This window comes from Delphinapterus leucas, chromosome 16 (genome assembly GCF_059928025.1).
Source record: "Delphinapterus leucas isolate spDelLeu-1000000601 "Yukka" chromosome 16, BTC_Dleu_Yukka2, whole genome shotgun sequence".
Classification (NCBI taxonomy): Eukaryota; Metazoa; Chordata; class Mammalia; order Artiodactyla; family Monodontidae; genus Delphinapterus; species Delphinapterus leucas.
In genome coordinates, this window is record NC_143144.1 from 23,447,760 (window position 1) to 23,468,164 (window position 20,405).

Below are 20,405 nucleotides of genomic sequence, written 5' to 3' on the forward strand. Positions count from 1 at the left end.
TTCAGAGAGTTCTTCTTTCCACCTTGGATAAAGCAAATACCCCTTGGAGACAGAATACTATATCTTATCAGGCAGGTATAGTGTAGTATGAATGAATTTATCAGATCATTTTCCGAATGCAGGTTGCTGAAAGATGAGAGTGCAAATGTTTGGGAAGGGAACAGAGAGAAGGAAGCATAAGACTCAGAGAAAGGACATAGAGGTACCAAAACCAAACTTTGCCTCTCCATCATTTAGGATTCTGTGGGCAGCACGTAAACAAGACCTAACCATAAATGGCTTAATCAACATGAAAAATGTATCTTGTTACATAGCATGATGCCCTAAGAAATGGTAGTCTTGAGACTGGTTAATTTAGCATCTCAGAAATCATCAGGGGCCAAGCTTTTTATTTTTTTTTCCCCATTCTGTCATCTTCAGAGTATCCTCTTAGACTGGTTCTACTCATATACCCAAGACGGCTGCCACAGTTCTAGGTATTACATGCAGATGACAACATCCAAAAGCAAAAATAGGGAAAAACGCTCTCTTTTACCCCTTTTAAAAGGCAAGAAAAACTTACCCAGAAACTCCCCAGGAGATTTTCCCTAATATCTTATTGACCAGAATTGTGTGTCACATGCTACCACCTTAGCAAGAATAGCGTGGTAGGGCTTCCCTGGTGGCGCAGTGGTTGAGAGTCCGCCTGCCGAGGCAAGAAACACAGGTTCGTGTCCCGGTCCGGGAAGATCCCACATGCCGCGGAGCGGCTGGGCCCGTGAGCCACGGCCGCTGAGCCTGCGCGTTCGGAGCCTGTGCTCCACAACGGGAGAGGCCACAACAGTGAGAGGCCCGCGTACTGCAAAAAAAAAAGAATAGAGTGGTATTTCACACAGACCTATTTTTGCTGTAAATCCTAATTTGTTTCTGTGATTTTTAAGTTCATTGTTTCTTGGTCCTTTTTTTTTTTTTTTTTTTTTTTTGTTGCGGTACGCGGGCCTCTCACTGTTGTGGCTTCTCCCGTTGCGGAGCACAGGCTCCGGACGCACAGGCTCAGCGGCCATGGCTCATGGGCCCAGCCGCTCCGTGGCATGTGGGATCTTCCCGGACAGGGGCACGAACCCGTGTCCCCTGCATCGGCAGGCGGACTCTCAACCACTGCGCCACCAGGGAAGCCCTCTTGGTCCTATTTTTGACATCTGGACTGATGACATAAAAACAGATAATCTGCAAATCCATAATATGCATTATATTATCATTAAATCCTCTTGTTGATTGTCTGCATGGAGTTATTCATTTTACTTCCTTTGGCTCATTTACTCTGCTAATCAGTCAATTCAATCAAATAATTGGACTAAGTGTTTTCAAACAAGTAATATAATCGGCTTCTTCTATTGACTTTTATGGAATCACCATTTAATATTAGAAAATTCCATAATTCCATTTCCATAAATAAGTCAGTAACCATTCTGCTTTATTGGCTTTAGAGGAGATCTGTACTTTGGTCATTGCTGAGGTATTTGCAGAAGACTCTGGGTGCTTCACCTGTACTGCAAGCAATAAATACGGCACAGTGTCAAGCATTGCACAGCTAGATGTAAGAGGTAAGGGCTCTTTCAATGCCAGAACAGTTTAGACTATGACTTTGATTATGAGTATGGACAATGTATATTACCCTCTCTTACTGCTTTTCATATGAAGCTAGCTTGGCTCTCCTAAAATTTTTTGAATTATTGAGGAAAGTGTCCTTGAACAGAATCCAGTTTTCAATTTCTCATTGCATTTATCACCACCACCCCAGTTATCCTGCTGTTATTTATTATACTCCCAAAGAAAACATCTCCTTGATCTTACCTAAACTTCTAAAATTCTTTCCAAAATGGTACTTAGATTTTTTTAGGTTTTTTTTTTGTTTTTTTTCCTGTATCCTTACCATTCTTTAATGTCCCAGATTGTGTTTTCTGTTTTTGACAAGCATTTCCATTAGCACATTCGCCTGGGTTGGATACATGCCCTGTCTCAGGGTTATAATCCTATCTCAGTCTTGTTGAGTAAGGCTAACATCTCAGGTCCTGTTATCATCCTTTCAGGAAATGAAGACCCCAGAAACAATGGGTCTCTTCACTCAGTCAACTCTACCACCAACCTGGCTGTTATTGAGCAACAGTCATCCCCACCCAACCCAGAGCCTCCTTCTGTGGAACAACTCCCTAAACCCAAACTGGAAGGCGTTCTGGTGAATCACAACGAGCCCCGGTCCAGCTCAAGGATCGGGCTCCGTGTCCACTTCAACCTGCCTGAAGATGACAAAGGAAGTGAAGCATCCTCTGAGGGTGGCATGGTGACCACCAACCAGACCAGGCCTGATTCCTTCCAGGAGAAATTCAATGGACAGTCAGCAAAAATCCCTGAGCCTTCCTCGCCCGTCAAAGAGCCCCCTCCGGTTCTGGCCAAACCCAAACTGTAAGTAAAAATTAGAATGGATAACCAAGAGTGCCTGTGACCTTCTCTGACTCTGCCCTTCTTAAAAATGATGGAGCTAAAAAGGGAAATTATGAAATGAGAAAACACACATTAAATGCTTTGTAAATCATAATCCTTACATCAGTGTAAGTGTACTATCACTTTCATCCTTACTATTCACATTCTACCTCCAAGAAATGTTACTCCTAAACTAGCTCAAAAAGATGTCTAACATTAGAGGGCTCCAGGTGAAGCACTTCTACACTCTTCTTATAAAGCCCTTTCTCATGTCTAATAATCTTTACAGTGTGAAATTTCATCTTTCTATTCCCCATTTCTGCTTTAACTTAAGTTTTTGTAGTCATTAGAGAAAAGATACCTAGTATTTTTTAGTTAGTTCCTTGATATGGCTAGATATGCTGTAGTAACCACAGGCTTCATATAAATGTAATGGGTTGAAATTACAAAGGAAGTGAAGCATCCTCTAAGGATGGCATGGTGACCACCAACCAGAGTCACCTCAGGAGTCTGAGGCAGTTGTCACCCAAACCCTCCAGAGAGCATTCATCAGAGTCATGTTGCAAAATTTAATGTGCATCCATAGGATACTACTATTATGTTCTGTCTGATCCACACATCAAAGTGATAAAAATTACATTTATAACTACATAAACCTTTAAATATCAACAATAAAATCTACAGTAGTAGCACTCCCATCGTGTGTTTCTCAGTGCTGACATTCATTGGAAGCAGTTCATGTTGCTTAGTTTTATATTTTTCTCACTAACACACAAGGTGAAATTCTGGGCATAAAATTAAATGTTACAAAACATGCGGGTCACATCCAGAAATATCTCTGTCCCCTCAAAGTTCTGCCAGTTACAGGAAATAGGAATCTACTTAAAGTAAGAAGAAGGGAAGAGGTTATTGTAGGGATATAAGCAGCAACGGGCAACAAAACACAGCCAGGTCCTGCACAGAGAAGGAGAAGCAGGGAGTTAAGAGCTAGGATCACATACATGGTCAGTCCAGCCTCTGTCCCCTGCTCACACTCCGTCTTGAGCACCTCCTTGTTTCCTCTTTGCATATCCACTCTACTCTTCTCTCTTGGAAGACTCATCAATTCATATCTGGCCCATGATGGCATGTCTTGTCACGATTTGTGTCAAGTTCCACTGCTAACTAAATCGTGCTCAGCAGCTCAATTCCAAATACCAATCAGCCCAGCCTCGTCAGGTGCAGAGCACTTACATTTGGAGGGAAGAAGAGTCAAATGGATCAAATCAGAACTGTGTGTGAAGGCAGTTCGCAGAGAAAGGAGTCGTGAGAACAGGTAACCCCAAACAATCAATTGCCTCCTTTGCAGGGCCTCCTCTTACCCAGGGACTGTTTGGGGGCTATTAGGTATGTCAGTTAGGATTAGGTTTAGCTTCACGTTGCGGAAAGCCCAAACTAATGGTGAGTTAAACACATGAGGGTTTAGTTTTCTCTCAAATAAAGGAATTAGATGGGCAGTCTCAGGCTGTTATGATGGCTCCATAGTCACTAAGAACCCAGTCTTCTGCTCTGCCATCTTTAGCACTGGCTTCTTCTCCAAGTGCCCTCCGAGATGGCTGATGGTGGTCTAGTCATCCTGTCTGTATTTCAAGCAGCAGAAAAGGCAAATTGGTAGAAGTCCAATTACTCTCCTTTAAAGGAGCCTTCTTAGGACTTACCCAAAATCACCTGCTTATATCTCATTGGCCAGAACTTAGTCACATGGTATATTAAGTACAAAGGAAGCTGGGAAGTGTGGTCTTTAGCTGCACATGTTGCCTCCATGAGTAAAATCAAGTTCCTTTACAAAGGGGAGAATTAAGTAGTCAGCCAGCAGTATCTACCACATGAAACTTTCAATGAATATAAAAATTCTTTCTACTAAATTATGTAATGACACCCTCTAATAATCCAGTCCTCAGCAGTATATAATTCTTTAATATTTTTTGTCTTCCTTAAATTTTCACCTAATTGTGTGAATATAGGTTTGTATTAGTAGAGGTATGAATATGCGTGTGCATAATCACCCCTCTCTCTCTCACTCACACACACACACACACACACCCTTTGTGAATCCACATGCCTACAAAGTCTTCTTACTGGTTTTAAGCTTTTAGGTTTTATGTTAAAATATATTGACTCAATAATCGTGAGGATACAATTTTCTGCTTGTTCCTTCAATTTGCCATTCATACAAAAAATAGAATTCTTATAGATCTTAAAACTGCAACAGAGAGGGAAGCTGTCATTTTTCAACACTGTATCATCAAAGCCTAGATAATTCAGACTTTGACATTTTCAGCTTGAATATTAAGCTATTTAGAGAAGTGACTCTTCATCCTGGCCACACTCTAGAATGAAATGTGGAGCTTTTGAAAAATATTTATGCCTTCCATCCCAGTTGAATGAGAATCTCTCCACAGATTATTTTAATGTACAGCCAGGTTGGAAAGTACGGGTGTAAAGTTGGAGAACCTGAGTTACAACCCTTTATCACCCCACCCAGCCCCATACACACACCCCTCCACAGCCAGGAAAAAAATAGAAGAATTAACATTTAAAGTGAGTAAAATGTCAGACTAAAATCAGAATGTACTGGGTAAGCCTATGCTTTGGGGCAAGTGTTTCTTTAGAGCAGTGGTTCTCAGTCCTGGACGCAGACAAGAATCACCCAGAGCCTTGCTATTCAAAGCACTGGCATCACCTGGGAACTTGATAGAATCACAGATTCTCGTGCTCCACTCAAGACCTACCGAATCAGAAACTCTGGAGGTGCGGCCTGGAAATCTACGTTTTAACAAGCCCTCCAGAGGGTTCTGAGGTTCACTAAAGTTTAAGAACTGACCCACATTTAAAAAGATTATAATAACTATGCCTGGATCCTTTCCCAGGCCAACTGACTCTCTGGCCAGTGGTGCCTAAATCAGTAAGGTTTGTCTTTTATGCTCTCTGGGTGATCTAATGCACAACCAGCATAGTTACCACTGCCAAAACCACAGCTAAAAGCTGACTGCAGAGACCTATTTACCCAGAATTAGTTATCCTAATCAGCAATGTGCTAGCAAATGTTTTAACTGCCGGCAGAGGCGGGGAAGCCCTGATTTGTAGCATTTGCCAGTTTCCTCCCACCATGGCTGATTTCGAGCTACTAAAGAAAAGTCATTAAACTGGGAACTGGGATGAGGTGTATACAACCTGCCCTCCACAGCCATCGAGAGCTGGCTCCAGCACACACTGCCCCAAGTTGTTGTTGCCAAAATTGCTTTCAAAACTATTTGATACAGTAGCCCAAGTTGTTCTGTTGTGTTTGTCATTAAGCCTTGACATTTTATCTCAACCATTTAAAATCCCTAAGAAATGGACTTGAGGACACGGGGAGGGGGAAAGGTAAGCTGGGATGAAGTGAGACAGTGGCATGGACATATATACGCTACCAAACGTAAAATAGCTAGCTAGTGGGAAGCAGCCGCATAGCACAGGGAGATGAGCTTGGTGCTTTGTGACCACCTAGAGGGGTGGGATAGGGAGGGTGGGAGGGAGACGCAAGAGGGAAGAGATATGGGGATATATGTATATGTATAGCTGATTCACTTTGTTATAGAGCAGAAACTAACACACCATTGTAAAGCAATTATACTCCAATAAAGATGTTAATTTAAAAAAAAATCCCTAAGAAATTCTTTTGTATTCCGGAAACCACATCAAGAAACATCCTTATAATTCTGAAACTCTAATTTTCTTACAAATCTTGAAACTGATATTTGTAGTTCAGAAACTGAAAAATATAATAGCCACCATTTATTGATCACTTATCTGATTTAGGTGATTTATCTATCAATTCTCACAACAACATGAAGAGGTATTACTTACTCCTATCTTACTTATGAAGAAATCAGGGTCAGAAAAATCTAGAAACCTCCCCAAACCACACACATAATCAGTGGCAGAGCCACGATTAGGACCTAAGTCTATCTGTCTGCAGAGGGCATATTCTTGAGCATCATGCTTGAGCTAAGTTGTGGCAAAAGAGAAGATATTTTCAGGGAACCCAGGAGAGTTGATAATCTACAGAAAGAAAACTGGGTACAAACCTGTTTCAGAAATCCTCATAGCAACAAGAAATGAGCAGCTGAGCTTATAGCAATTTATGATAGGCGTTATTTTGAATTAGAGAGGTTGCTCAGGGTTTTGTATGCTTTGTAATTAACCTTTCCTTCCTTTATTCTTTCATTGCACTTTGTACCTTCATTATTAAATAGTAAGTTCCATATGTTACCTGTAAATAACCACTGGGTATTTGTATTACATATATGTATAGTAAGGTTTTTGAGCCCTGAATAGCTCATACTATCCCAGACATGGTTGTATCTCCTACAGTACCTAGCAAAGTAAACATACAGAAGATTCAATAAAAGTTTGTTGAATACTGGAATTGACACCTTGCCCTTATGTCATGAATAAGCAAATTGAAACAGCTGTTTTAAATCCCTTCTGAAACAAGACAGTTTAATAAAATTTGGGGAAAAAAACCCTGTCAAACAAAAGGAGACATTATTCTCAAATGAGTTCTTCCAGAATCTTAGATAATCAAAACTATTCGATGCTGTATCTCATATATCATTATGTTTAAAGTTTGTGACCCTCTACGATCCGATATACTGCATTAAATGATAAGGGCTAACATGCTGTTTAAAGTCTTACTTAAAATTAAAAGCTGGTTTTTAGTTTTCATTCAATGGGAGCTAAAGGAAAATAAGAATCAATCAATACGAAATGACTTCCTGGCCCCTTTTTTTCATCCTTATCTTTCTAAGATTACTTAGTTTTCATATACTACTTTTTCTACTTCCATAACCACAATAAAACATTTCTGCAATACCATCAAATTAAAAGTTACTCAGACTACAATACAAACATGTCCTAAAAACCACATGGCATTTTCTTTACGCTACAGTAATCACAGAATGGGACCTGCCAAATATGAGATCCATTAAAAATTTAAAGGTTTTATATTTTCATGCCATTGGGAAAGTTAACACCAGCAGAAACGTTATTGTATATATTTTTCTAAGGATAATCTAACAAAGATATTTCTGCTTCTCTTGATTGCTGAATCTTTCATCTATGATGGAATGAAAAGATTTAATTAATTTTAATTATGTTACTTTATTCTCTCAGCTTAAATACTTACTTCTAAAAGGGAGGAAGAAAGTTACTGTGCCAAGTGGCTATACTTCTAAATTCTTAGTTTTCATAGTTGAAAAAAGAGTCGCAGAGTATGTAGCATTTGACAGCAGTCATGAACGTGGAGATAGGTCTCTACTTTGTGAAGTTACTTTTCCATATACTGTGTATCAGAAATGTTAATGAAGGCAAGAGAAAAGGTCTTAAACTCCAAGATTTTTTTTTAAAAATTATGACTATATTCAATATCCTGTGATAAACCATAATGGAAGAGAATATTTAAAAAAAAGAATGTCTCTATGTGTATAACTGAGTCACTGCTGTACAGCAGAGCTGGCACAACACTGTAAACCAACTATACTTCAATTAAAAACAAAATTTTTTTTAAATCAAAATTTGGAGAACTTTCTGCCTCAACTTTATTGCTGCTGGTGTTGACTTTCCCGATGGTATGAAAACATAAAACCTTTCATTTTTAATAGATCTCATGTTCAGCAGATCACCTTCTATGTTCCAAAACATATTTTCAAAGAACATAAAACCACGGTGGGCTTGAAGCACTGTGGTCTCACTTGTGGCTGTTCCTATGGTTGTTTATTCAAGAATAGATTCTCCTAAACAGCAAAGTTTGACAGCCCTGACAACTTTATGCATATATGACTTTTGGACACTTTCGTTTTCCATTTTCTTATTTTAAAAAATTAATTAACTGTTTTGTTAAGAGGAAGTAAATAGACTGTGGGACTTAAGGCAACTCATATAATGCTTCTGTGAGTCAGGTTCCTATAAATGGAGAAAGCGCTTTTTTTTTTCTTTAGGCACAAGAAAAGTCTAAGTAACGTTTATAACTACGGTGACCATATAATCCATCGTTCAAACCATGATATTTTTGAGAGTGAAAGAGCACTATTAATAATCATGCCAGGAAAACAGGCATAAAGCAGGACTGTCTAGAATGAATCGAGACATATGGTCACCTTCTCTATAAAGCTTTGTTGTCAGAAGAGGATGAGAAACACCAAGCCACATCCAGCTGCTTTGTTAAAGTTTGCTCTAAAATGAGGCAGAGTGAAGAATATAGCACATTCTCAGGGAACTCAGCCCCCTTTAGTAACTCACATCAGTATGTAGCTCAGTGCCTTCTGTCCTGAAACAGAGATACTATCTGCTCATCTCAGAACTTTGAGCACTTCCAACAAGAGGACCATTTTTCTATTTCTTCTAATTTATAACATTCTAAAATGGGGCTGCTGTGTTGCCCAACTCCAGGGTCACAACACATAGAACACAATGTGAATGACGCCTCTTGGAGTTGTGCATCATGGTGGACTTTCCCTTCTTCCTGGCAATCAAACAGATTTAGAAAGAAGGAGAGACAGGGACTTCCTTGGCGGTCCAGTGGTTAAGACTCGCCCTTCCAATGCAGGGGGCACGGGTTTGATCCCTGGCCAGGGAAATAGATCCCACGTGCCCAAATCTGATCGGCTGGTTTCTGGCAACACTGATTGTGTGTTCTTAATCGGCATCAAACAGTCAACAGCCTGTTTATACAGACTGAGGCGATGGTGACGGATTTCTCTTCTCTCTCCCCACTCTTGTTTTGCGTGCAGAGATTCCAGCCAGCTACAACAGCTTCACAACCAAGTCTTACTGGAACAACAGCAGTTGCAAAACCCATCTCCTAAGGAGTTTCCTTTCAACATGAGTGTTTCGACCTCCACTGCTGCCCCAGCGGTGACAATGTCCGGCAAGCAGGTGAAGGCCCCTTCATCACAGACATTCAGCTTGGCCCGGCCAAAGCACTTCTTCCCCTCCACAAGCACGACCGCAGCCACCGTGTCCCCTTCCAGCTCTCCAGTGTTCACCCTGATCAGCACTCCTCAAGCCATGCAGAGGACAGTGAGCAAAGAAAGCCTCTTAGCTCCTCAGCCCTCGGCGCAAACCAAATCTCTGGGAGGGGTTTCGGTCCAAAACGAGCCACCTCCTCCAGGTCCGACAGAGCCAGCACAACTGCCACTCACATTTTCCATCGCCAGCGGAAACCAGTTTCAGCCCCACTGCGTGTCCCCAACTCCTGTCTCTCCCACCAGCCGGATTCAGAACCCAGTGGCTTTCCTCAGCTCCGTCCTGCCTTCTCTCCCTGCCATCCCACCCACCAATGCCATGGGGCTGCCTAGAAGCGCACCATCCGTGTAAGTGTCATTGAGGTTTCTTGATGTAAAAGATGTCATTTAAGAATGGACCCATATAAGAGTAGCTTGGTCTGGGACAGGACTTTCATTTAGTGAATTCCTACATAATCCAATCTCTTAGACACAAAATGGATATTGAACACCTTAGGACAAAAGGACACGATTACTTTAAATAATGTTTTTATAAGTTAAATACTGAAAACACCTCGACACACAGATTTTCTGGGCAGTGCTCAAGGTTTGCTCGCAAGATGCACTCCGTAAGTGCCTGATGGCTCCTGGCTCTGGTTGCCATGCCAACCACTCTGGTTTCTAGGCCTCTGTACCCTGGCCAGTGCTTTTCATGAGTGATTTAGGTGTGAATTTATTTTACAGGCCACCCCAGGGACTAATGAAGAAACATATAAAGTCTTCCCAACCAGTGAATGACGATTACATTCGTGAAACTAAGAATGCAGTGATTCTAGACTTGGGGAAAAAAATGAATTGCAGTGATGTCAGATCAAACCAGCAGGTAAGATTGTTGGGTTCAGACAGTTTACTGGAATTTCTTTGTAAGGAATGTAAGTTTGCTTAATTCAGTCCTTGGATGCTCAGGTCACCTGACCTTGGTGAAGCTGACACTGCAGTTTTGGAAGGCAAAGCACAGACTGTCCATGGTTCACGTAGGAAACTCGTCCACATGGATCCACAGTTCTTGATTTAGCCCGGTAGTTAATTCAGTTTACTTGTCTACGTGTGTTTACCTAGAATAGTGTATGTTAAGGAGAGAGACTAGATAGTCTGTTTTCCATTCCAACAATCCTCAACTCAGTATTGGCAAACACTGTCACATCTTTGAGACATTTCAATATCTGAGCCTTGAGATGACCTAGACTTTAAGGAACTCTGGGGTTCCAAGCCATCCTTGATCTGGCTGCTTCAATCTAATGTGCTTGGGGGTTTGCTCACCAGTTCCTCTCCATCTTTACATTAGGTTGAAGCACGTGAAATAGCCATTAGCCAATATCCTGTGTTTCAACCTGTACAACTCCCTGCTTTCTAGTAAGTGTTTACACGGAAGGAGAAAAAGGAAAGTCATCTGTAGGCATCACATAAAAGAAAGACTAAGTATTTTATTGGAGCCATTTATTTTTGCTTTTTGTAAGGTGGTTATTTTTTAAATGCAGATTTACATTTTAATAATCTAACTCTTGGTTTATTTCCCCAGGTGGGAACTGATAAAATCTATTTTAAGTATAACATAAAATTTCAGTGAAAACTATATACCAAATATTGTGGGATTTGTGACATAAGTGACCCCTGGAAACAAGGCTCCAGACTCCCCTGACCATATGCTGTTTTCCTTCATGTTTCTATCTCTCACTTCCAGTGGAGCCACTGATATACAGTATTTTACTATTGTGTTATATGTTGGACAATTTTTACTGAGTGGATTCTCTTGAAAGTAATGCTTAAAATGCTTAAAATAATAATGCTTAAAACAGCTTAAAATGCTTTTTAAAATTGACTTTAAATTATTGACTTGAAGCAGGATATTTAAGCTTGCCATAATTGAGTACACTTTTCATGTATTATCTCGTCAAATTACATATATTTCTGGGAGGCAAACACCAACGTAACTATTCTTCTCTTCCATCTTCTAGATAGAGAAACTGAAGCACAGTTGTCAAACTGTCAGTGGTAGAATGAGAACCAGAGCCCTGGTCTCCAGGACACTTTCACATTTTCCCTGAAACTCTGCAGCCTTTTTGCAGTTTTACGACAAATACCTCCAAGCCCCATAAACGTTGCTCTGTCTAGCACAGATTTGTTTTCCTATAATACTGTCATCACAGTTGTGCTTGTTAATCCTTCTAAGTGTCATTGAAATCAGAGCTGTGTTCAGCCTATGTCTTTAACAACTCAGACAGGGAGCAATTAGAACCCTGTAAAAATAATACCAGGTCAGCACACAGGCTGTTTGGTTTTACTTTTATGGTTACTCTGTAGGTAGATCCATGTTAATCCATTGCCCCCACTCAGAGGAAAGTAGGGTTTTTCTCTTAATTACCTGAAATGTGAGTACATATAAACATGAACTTCCATGAGTGGAGTGCCATAAACCCAGCAGAACTCTTTATTAAACCTCCGTCATGAATTATCTTCAGGGCTAACAGCAGGAACTTGGAGTCTCAAAAAGCATCTCAATCCTCTCCATATTTCAGTGAAAACTATATACCAAATATCTGTGACACATCCGTGTTCTTCTGACAATTATTATTCTGAGTGTTATTATGGTATATTAATTACAGAATTGATCTTACACAGCATTCTAGGCCAGGGATCATGAAAGCCAAGCTGCATAAATGCAATTCAGGAAACTAAGAAGCTGTGTGAGATGGAATGCTTGCATTAGGTTGGTAGATGTTGATTCTGAGAAAGTTTTGAGGAATAAATGATGACCATATTATAATATTGCTTTGTCCACTGCTGCCTTGGGAAATGACAGTGAAAAAGTCATGAAGCACTGTCTAAATGTATTGTGGCCCATTGAGGAAGTTAAGAAGAAGAAAATTTGCTGGGAAAAAGTGGAGAACAATCATAAAGAAACATGTGTATTGACAGCCACCTCCACCTGCATTTTGGGGACACAGGGGTCAAAGTGATCTGTTTTCTTACTCCCATATTAGCCTGCACATACAAGGGGGAAGCAAATGATTCCTTCTGAAGAGTATGCATTTGTTTTGTTTTATCTTGCTTTGACCACTTTTAGGTCCAGAAAGCTGGACTCTCTTGCCCTATGTTATTCCTAAGCAGATGAAGAATAGTAAACGTTCTAAAGCATTTCCATGTTATGTTGAGCATGAACGTAAACCAAAGGTCCTTGAACAATTAATATTATTGACTATAAAAAATGTCCTCCCCAGAACTCAAACTTCTAAATTAATGCTTTAGAAATAGGGTTTCTTTGATGTATCTGCCACCTTGTATTTCTCTGCTGTAATACTTCAGCATTTATCCTCAAACTCATTTTATATAACATTTTCAATTAGCAACTAGCATTTGCTGGTTGATTCTTAGGACTTTGTGTGATACAAAGGTGTCATCCTTTCAGATGCTCATATTTATTAAACTGTTTAGCTTTCTAAGCCGATAAAGATTTATAGATTTTAGGCTGCATCATTTCTTATTTTGAAGGGTATCATTCACCACCAGTGGATCTTCACTGGACATCACTTGGTTTAGGTTAGCAAGGTGAGTCTGAGAGGTCAGAGGAACCCAGGATCACACAAAATGTGATGGAACCTTCACAACCAACGATTTTAATACATACATGACTCAGTATGACGTTCTGCTCCCAGTAAATAGTTGGTGACTGTTAATGTCTAAAGTACACACACACATATTTAATGTCTTATTTCAACTTTCCTCCTTGAACTCATTTCTCTGGAAACTTTCCCATCTCTTTATTCTGCTCCTCCCCCCCCATTTTTTAAATGAAGGCTTCATTAAAACTGCCTGTGGTTCCCAGATACTACCCTATATGACAGAGGGGGGAAAAAATAAGTACCTAATTCTAGCTCTGCCTTTTTTTCCTCTAATCTCCTTCTTCTCTAAACTGCTTAGTCATTTCTTCTATTTAAATCTTACCTCTTTCATCTCTGACCATGAATTCTTTATGAAAATTCTCTCTTGAGGGCAAACAGTCTTGCGATCTGTTCCTTTTCTAATGAGAATTCAACGTAGTCATTGGCCTTATGTCGCTCACTGTGGGCACTGTAGGACCCTGGGTGCTGGAATAGTGAAGTGTCCCCATGTCACCTGCTGTGGGCCCACCCAGGATGCACCAGTCACAAGCTCCCTGGGAGCGGGACTGGCAGGGGGTGGGACGGGGTCTTGTTCATTGCTGCACCCCTGCTGTATCTGGCCCAGAGTAGGTGCTCAGGGAATATCTGCTGAATTAACTCACAACTTTGGGATTTACATTAATTTCAGATAGGATAACCAAACTTTTGACCAAAGGGAAAGTTTTGGATTTGTTGCATCTGTATGGAAAATATCTCACTTAACTATAGAGATTCTGATTATACCTAATTATAGACACTATCTACTATGATAACAATCTATTTTAATCAACTGACTAAAAAGATGAAAGCCTTTTTAAAAAAACACACTGAAATTAAGCAAAACTCTGGTGTTAACTGAACATTTAAGTATAAAATAAATCTGTGAACCATTTAGTAATTATTTATTCTTAAAGACAAAATCTGGATTTAAAGTATTTTTATGCAACCTCCTTGAAGGTAGAGTGTGTGTTTTATAGAATGCCGTGTCCCCAGTGCCTACTATAGTATTCTAAGAATTTGGCAGCAGGGACGGGGGTAAGCCATGAAGCCTGGTTATTTCTATTGAAGGAAGCATGTAGTATTGGATAAATCATAAAAGAAGACATCCTCTGTGTAGGTTAACCTCCAAGTTAGTCTAGGAATCTCTTATCTGCTGTCCATACTGTGGCTCACCCAGGAACAAAAGGAGAATACTTTCTCTAACACATAAAACTTCTTTTAGTGAACACTGTACCCAGAGTTGGTTGGGAACCCTTTGGGCAGGCTCTTCCAGCTGGTTTGATCCTATCTGATTATTTGCCCCTGAAGCCCAGACTCAGACCCAGAGTAGAGGAAGCCAGCAGCACGCTCAGGGCAGTGAGTGCCAGATCATGGCCCACGTTTTGGAAATTTGGAAACTTGGCAATGCCGTATCTGATTGGGTTGTGTCATTACACTGTGGTTCTTAGCAGGAGGAAGGCACTCTCCACCACTCTGACAATCTGAAGAAAACTTTTGCAGATGTGTCCCGGAAACCAAATGCCTCAAGTTGTCAAACTATCAGCCTTAAGAGGATTATCTTTACAGAAAAAAAAAAAAAAAGAATTATGTTTTCAAGTGGCATACTCTTCTGATGTAATTTTTTTAGCTTTTCATTTTCTTTCGTAGAGCAACTGAAATTCTATGCAATTCATTTTCACTTAAGGTCTTTAACATAAGCCTGGAAAGGATGGGCCATATGTCTTTGACTTGCTTGCCATACAGACCAGATTTACACAGAAAAATATTCTCTCCTTTGAGCACAGACATCACCTACAAGCAGCTGACGCAGAAACTCCTACTTTTACTCACAAAGGGGACAAGGCAAGGGAAAATGGAGAACACAGCCCAAATCCAGTTCTGGAAATTCAAAGTGTACAGCCGCTGACAGTGGATCAGTAGTACAACCTTTGTGCAGAACAGTGCAGAAAGCACATTCAAATTTAACTTAAACACACTGCTTGTTTGCAAATGTCCTTACAAAATCTGAATCCCATCAGTCACAACTTGGCATGACAACCTTGATTTATGTATAAGAGGATTAGTTATCCTTGGAATAACCAACTCTTAGTTGCAAAACACTACCAAAAAAAAAAAAAAAAAAGAATTCCTGCTCTGGGGATGGTGTGCATCTTTGTAAACATCTCGGTTGTAAAGATTCACTGCTTTAGAAACAGGTCACATACCCCTTGCCACACAGTTACATGGGTTTCCTTGTTCCTGAGGTTCAACTTCCCAAATATTTTATGAAATCTTTCATGGAAACTCCTTTACCTACAGTACCCTTATTTTGTTGTGCATCTGTAACTTATACATTATACCATATAACTGGTACCTTCAACAACTGTATCTTAAAAGCAATTTTATTTTTTTCTCCCTTTATCCCTTTAAATTTATCTAGTGGGGCTAATCCTTCCCCTGGCAATCTCAAATGTGAGGTAATCTCAAAACCATTTTGACCCATTTTAGTTCATATAAGGTTCTACATTTACTTTGTTGCAAAATACAACCTTGATCGAGTAATACAAAATGACCAGTCCTTGTGGTAACAAACACCCCAATCTTTATTCAAAAATAAGATCCCACACACAAAGGCCCCCATCCACACCTCACACCGCACACCCCAGGGACCTCTACAAATGGGAAATCTAAAGCCAGGAAGGAAGTGTGGCCAGCTTCTCTCTTTTTCACTCCCTCCTCCCCTGCTTCACTAACTGCTGTTCCCAACTCCTTCCTTTCCCAGCCACAGAGGGACAAAAGCTGACTCCACACTGGCTCTGTCTCATATGTGGCCCATATGTGTATGACAGGAACCATCACAAGTCCTCTGACCTGACACAATGCAGGAGTGTGGGCCACTGAAAGCAACCTTCAGCTTGCCCACCAACAAAAACCCTCCTTGCTCCTCACTCTACATTTCTTAGGCAGGAGTCAGATACCAATCCACTGGAGGAACACAATAAACACTACAAATGGGTCTATTTAATCTCTCTCAACAAACTGGAGGTGAAAGGCAGGTACTCTGGGGGTAGAGGTGGAGGTGGAGGTGGGACACTCACAGATATTAATAGCTCTTTCCAAAGTCTTCTCACTGGATTTTCTCCCTCCTGACTCTTTCGTATCTCTGATGAAGGTGAAGAATATCAATCATCTAACCTGTCCTTAAGCACCTGCTTTGAAATTTCTGGAGGATACTTTGTCTCCCAACTCACTTCTTTTTTGATATCTAACTCATCTTGGTGCCTCAGTAGAATACAACTGTATCCTCAGTACATAGTTACAAATGGTATATTTTAGATAACTCATTGAGTGTTCTGTTTTCATCACCTCCCAACCTGTAGTACTGGTAGAATAGTAAATATGTAACCAATATGTGTACATTTATAGAAAAACAAAACCTGCATATTTTCATCATATTGCTTCCATAGTTCCTTTGGTTAAATCAATTCAAACATTTATAAATTCCATAAAATCAGGTCCCAACTTGGTAAAATCAAGTTCCTAAAAATAGCTGTTTGGAATACATGGAGACAATGTGTTATTTGTATTCTCAGGCAAGTGCTCAAAAGCCTTAGGTATCACCCATTTGTTCCTCAAGTATAGATATAATCATAACTTACCACAATGTACAGTAATACTTGTTTGGAAAAATTAGATCATACTTTCAATATAGAATTTCAGGAATTCATTTCTCCCCCCCCTCATAATAACTCTGACAATGTAATTAGCCAGGAACTTACCAGCCCTCACCCATCATGCAGTAGGATAAGCTGCAGAGAAGGTTCTTTAGCTTGGAGCAAGGACTCCACTAAAATAGTGGCTAGAGGCGGTATGGAATGGATTGGGAATTTGGGGACTTAAATGAAACAAGATGAGAAGCCATAAGAAGCTAAGACCCCTTGCCACCCTCACAAAAAGCCTGGGTTATCCTGAACTCCAGGATCTGTGTGTGAGGTTTGCAAACTATATGAATTATGCTTTTGACTATTATTTTTAAAATAATAAAGCTATTTAGCACCTACCTCATATAGTAAGAGAATAAAATGACTCATTGGTTTTACTCCTAAGCATCCAAAAAATAAACAAATTTGTTAAAGGGAAAAATAATACCCATTTATGAGCATGAATGCAATTCAACAAGGAAGAAAAATATATTCCTTATGGGATTTTAAATTGTCAAGACTAGGAAACATTTCAAATTTGTGGGATTAGTTAATGTATTTATGGAAAATATACTCGCTGTATAGTATTAGGTTGAATAACTTGAAATTGCTGATATTTTTACCTCTTTTAACCCTCAAAAATGGCAATTTCATATAGTTGAAACTAATAGGTAGACAGATGGAAGCTTTAAGTATTAACTTTAAAAAAAAAAAAACAACCCAAAATGTAGAAAATAGTCTTAATACTTTTAAACTAAATTGGGTCTCCAATTAGAAGTGAACAATCTTTTACTTTAATTAGTTTGTTTAACTGATTAAAAATTAATACATTTCACTGGAGATTAATCATTTTTCTACCCTGAAAGAGCTGTAGATGTATTTTGTTTACCCAGTCTGAGATGAGGCTGAGAGGGAAGATTTAAAATTGGTTCTAAGAAATTAAAACCAAGAAACATTTGGTGTCCGTGTTTCCTAAGTTCCAATTCTGCACAAATTCAGGCGATGATATGTATAAGACAATAGCTAGAGGACACGAATTATGTGATTTAATAGCTTGAGAACATATCTCATGAGTCCTGAACTCAATTACTCTGCCTATGACTAGGGGGCAAATCAGCCATGTGCTCCCAAATTCCACTTCAGGGGCATCCTAGAACCATCTCCATGGGGCCTACCTAAATCATAAAATTATGGTTAACTAGAGTCACAAGTTTAACCAAAGGGCTCACCCTCACCCCAAGCACATGGCTCCAGATTCCTCAAAGATACAGTAGTGTTGGAACAAGTGATGGCTCCCATGTCATTCATGTATTCTTTCATTCTTCAGATACTCATGGAGCACCTGCCATGTAGCAGGCACTCACTATTCCATATATGGTTGATATAGTGGGATGCAAGACAGACAAGAGCTCTGTTTTTCTGATGCTAACATTCTAAGGCTTAGATATATACAATCATTCAATCAATATAAAAACAAGAAAAATACTAGATAGCAGTCCATGCTCTGTAGAGAATTAGAATTGGGAGTTACTTTAGATGAAGTGGCCTGGGAAAGTTGCTTTAGGGAGGTGACATTTAAGCTTGATAGAATAGGGCAGGATAGGGAATCAGAGGAATCCAGGATAAGTCCTAGATTTAGGTTAACTTGGTGCGCTCAAAGTGTGGTCTTAGACCTGTGCCAGTCTGCAAGCTGTCATCTCTCCACCTTGAGATAAGTATGGAAATTGAAGGTAACCATTAAGAAGTTTCTAGAGCATTTGACAGAGAAATTTTATGTCTACTGAATATAATAATTCTGCATGCTTTTTCTATTTTATTTTTCTAGTAATTCATTTTTATTTTATTTTTCTAGTAATTCATTTTTATTTTATTTTACAAGAGTACAGGTTGAAAAAATCTATTTTTAAAATCTGGTTTTCACCATAGGTAATGTGAGAAACACCAGCTTAACCACTTAACCAAATGGATGAAGAGTGGTGCCAGTTCCAAAGATGGGGAAGAGCAGGGTAGGAGTATCTTCCCTGGGGGACAGAAATCAAGTGCATGTTGTTTGGACCATGCTAAGCTGGTCCATGGGTGCACCCATGAGGCACCCAAGCCATGACAGAGAGTATACTGGTGGGTATATGACTCTCATGATGTAGAGTAGATCATTGGGTATATGAGTTCTGGGGAGAGACCAGGCTGAGACACATGGATTTGGAGTCATCAGCATACAGAAGGTATCTGAAGCTGTGAGACTAGATGAGGTAACCTAGAGCAGAGGAGGAAGAGCTAGTAAAGGAGACTGATAAGGACCAGCTAGGGGAAGAGAAGGAAAACCAGTAGGGTGTCATGGATACCAACAGAAAAAAAATGTTTCAAAAAGGATAAAGTAGCCATCTGTGTTTAATGCTATTGAGAGGTCAGGTAAGGTAAGAACAGATAAGTGACAACTTATCTGTGGATCTGGCAAATGTGAAGACCCTGACAGCAGCAATCTCAGTGGAACTGTAGGAACACAAGTCTAATTGGAGTATGCTAGTGAGAGAACAGGCGACAAGGAAATGAGGCTATAACAATAGAAAATTATTTCAAATAGCTTCGCCGTGAGGGCAGCAGAGACACAGTGTAGGCAGACATGGGGTCAAGGGAGATTTATTCAAGACGAGTTTTCCTCAAGTATGCAGATGGGAATGTCTAGTAGAGACAGGAAGCTGGTGATGCAGGCATGTATCAGAATGCAGTTCAGAATAATTTTGCCAAAATACCACAAAGGCAGCTCTACATATTGAAATGGACACTATTAGTAGCTACAAAAATTATATTCCATCTTCATTCCATTCCCTACAATATTCTACCGGGGCTCCACGCTGAAGGTGAGGAATCAGGGTTCACTAGGACAGTTTGGGATTGTAGTAGAAATACAAATCTCCTTCAGTGCTCCACGATGAGGAACTGGAAATGGAACACGCCTGGTTTACTGAGGTTCCACAATGTAAATCTAACATTCGAATCTTAAAAAGTTTCGTCCTCACATTATATTGATGAACACATTCTTCCTCACCCACAGAAATTGAAATTAAAACATGTTTGCCATTTTGACAGGAGTACAAAATTTCAAGCTTTGAGCAGAGGCTGATGAATGAAATAGAGTTTCGCTTGGAACGCACCCCTGTTGATGAATCAGATGATGAAATCCAACATGATGAGATCCCCACGGGCAAGTGTATTGCTCCCATCTTTGACAAAAGACTCAAGCACTTCCGGGTCACCGAAGGCTCTCCAGTGACATTCACCTGCAAAATTGTTGGGATACCTGTCCCAAAGGTAGGGGAAGATGACCAGCCAGTTGGCCAACCAACAGTGCAAAACTATAGACAGTGCCTTCAAGAAAGTCTTACCAGACTCTAGTGCAGTATCTACAGAGGGAATGAAAATCAATACCAGAAAATTAACAAAGCCCAGGTAATCTGACTAAAAAGATACAATCAGGAATAGAATCATTAAATAGCCTGGCAAAAACAAAATCAGATAACTTATGGGTAAGTTAAAATTTTTAT

The 20,405-nt window shown here is 39.9% G+C and overlaps 1 protein-coding gene and 1 long non-coding RNA gene across 2 annotated transcripts in view; one reads left to right on the plus strand and one right to left on the minus strand.

The window, feature by feature from the left end:
• LOC149747233 (uncharacterized) overlaps positions 1-20,405 on the minus strand; it is a 100,483-nt gene that overhangs the window by 59,150 nt on the left and 20,928 nt on the right. The window lies entirely within an intron of this gene.
• MYPN (myopalladin) overlaps positions 1-20,405 on the plus strand; it is a 67,728-nt gene that overhangs the window by 33,258 nt on the left and 14,065 nt on the right. The window contains exons 7-12 of the mRNA XM_089897575.1: positions 1,437-1,583; positions 2,070-2,442; positions 9,273-9,854; positions 10,230-10,368; positions 19,697-19,788; positions 19,947-20,172. Coding sequence (XP_089753701.1) covers positions 1,437-1,583; positions 2,070-2,442; positions 9,273-9,854; positions 10,230-10,368; positions 19,697-19,788; positions 19,947-20,172 — 1,559 coding nt within the window. The remainder of the gene's footprint in view (positions 1-1,436; positions 1,584-2,069; positions 2,443-9,272; positions 9,855-10,229; positions 10,369-19,696; positions 19,789-19,946; positions 20,173-20,405) is intronic.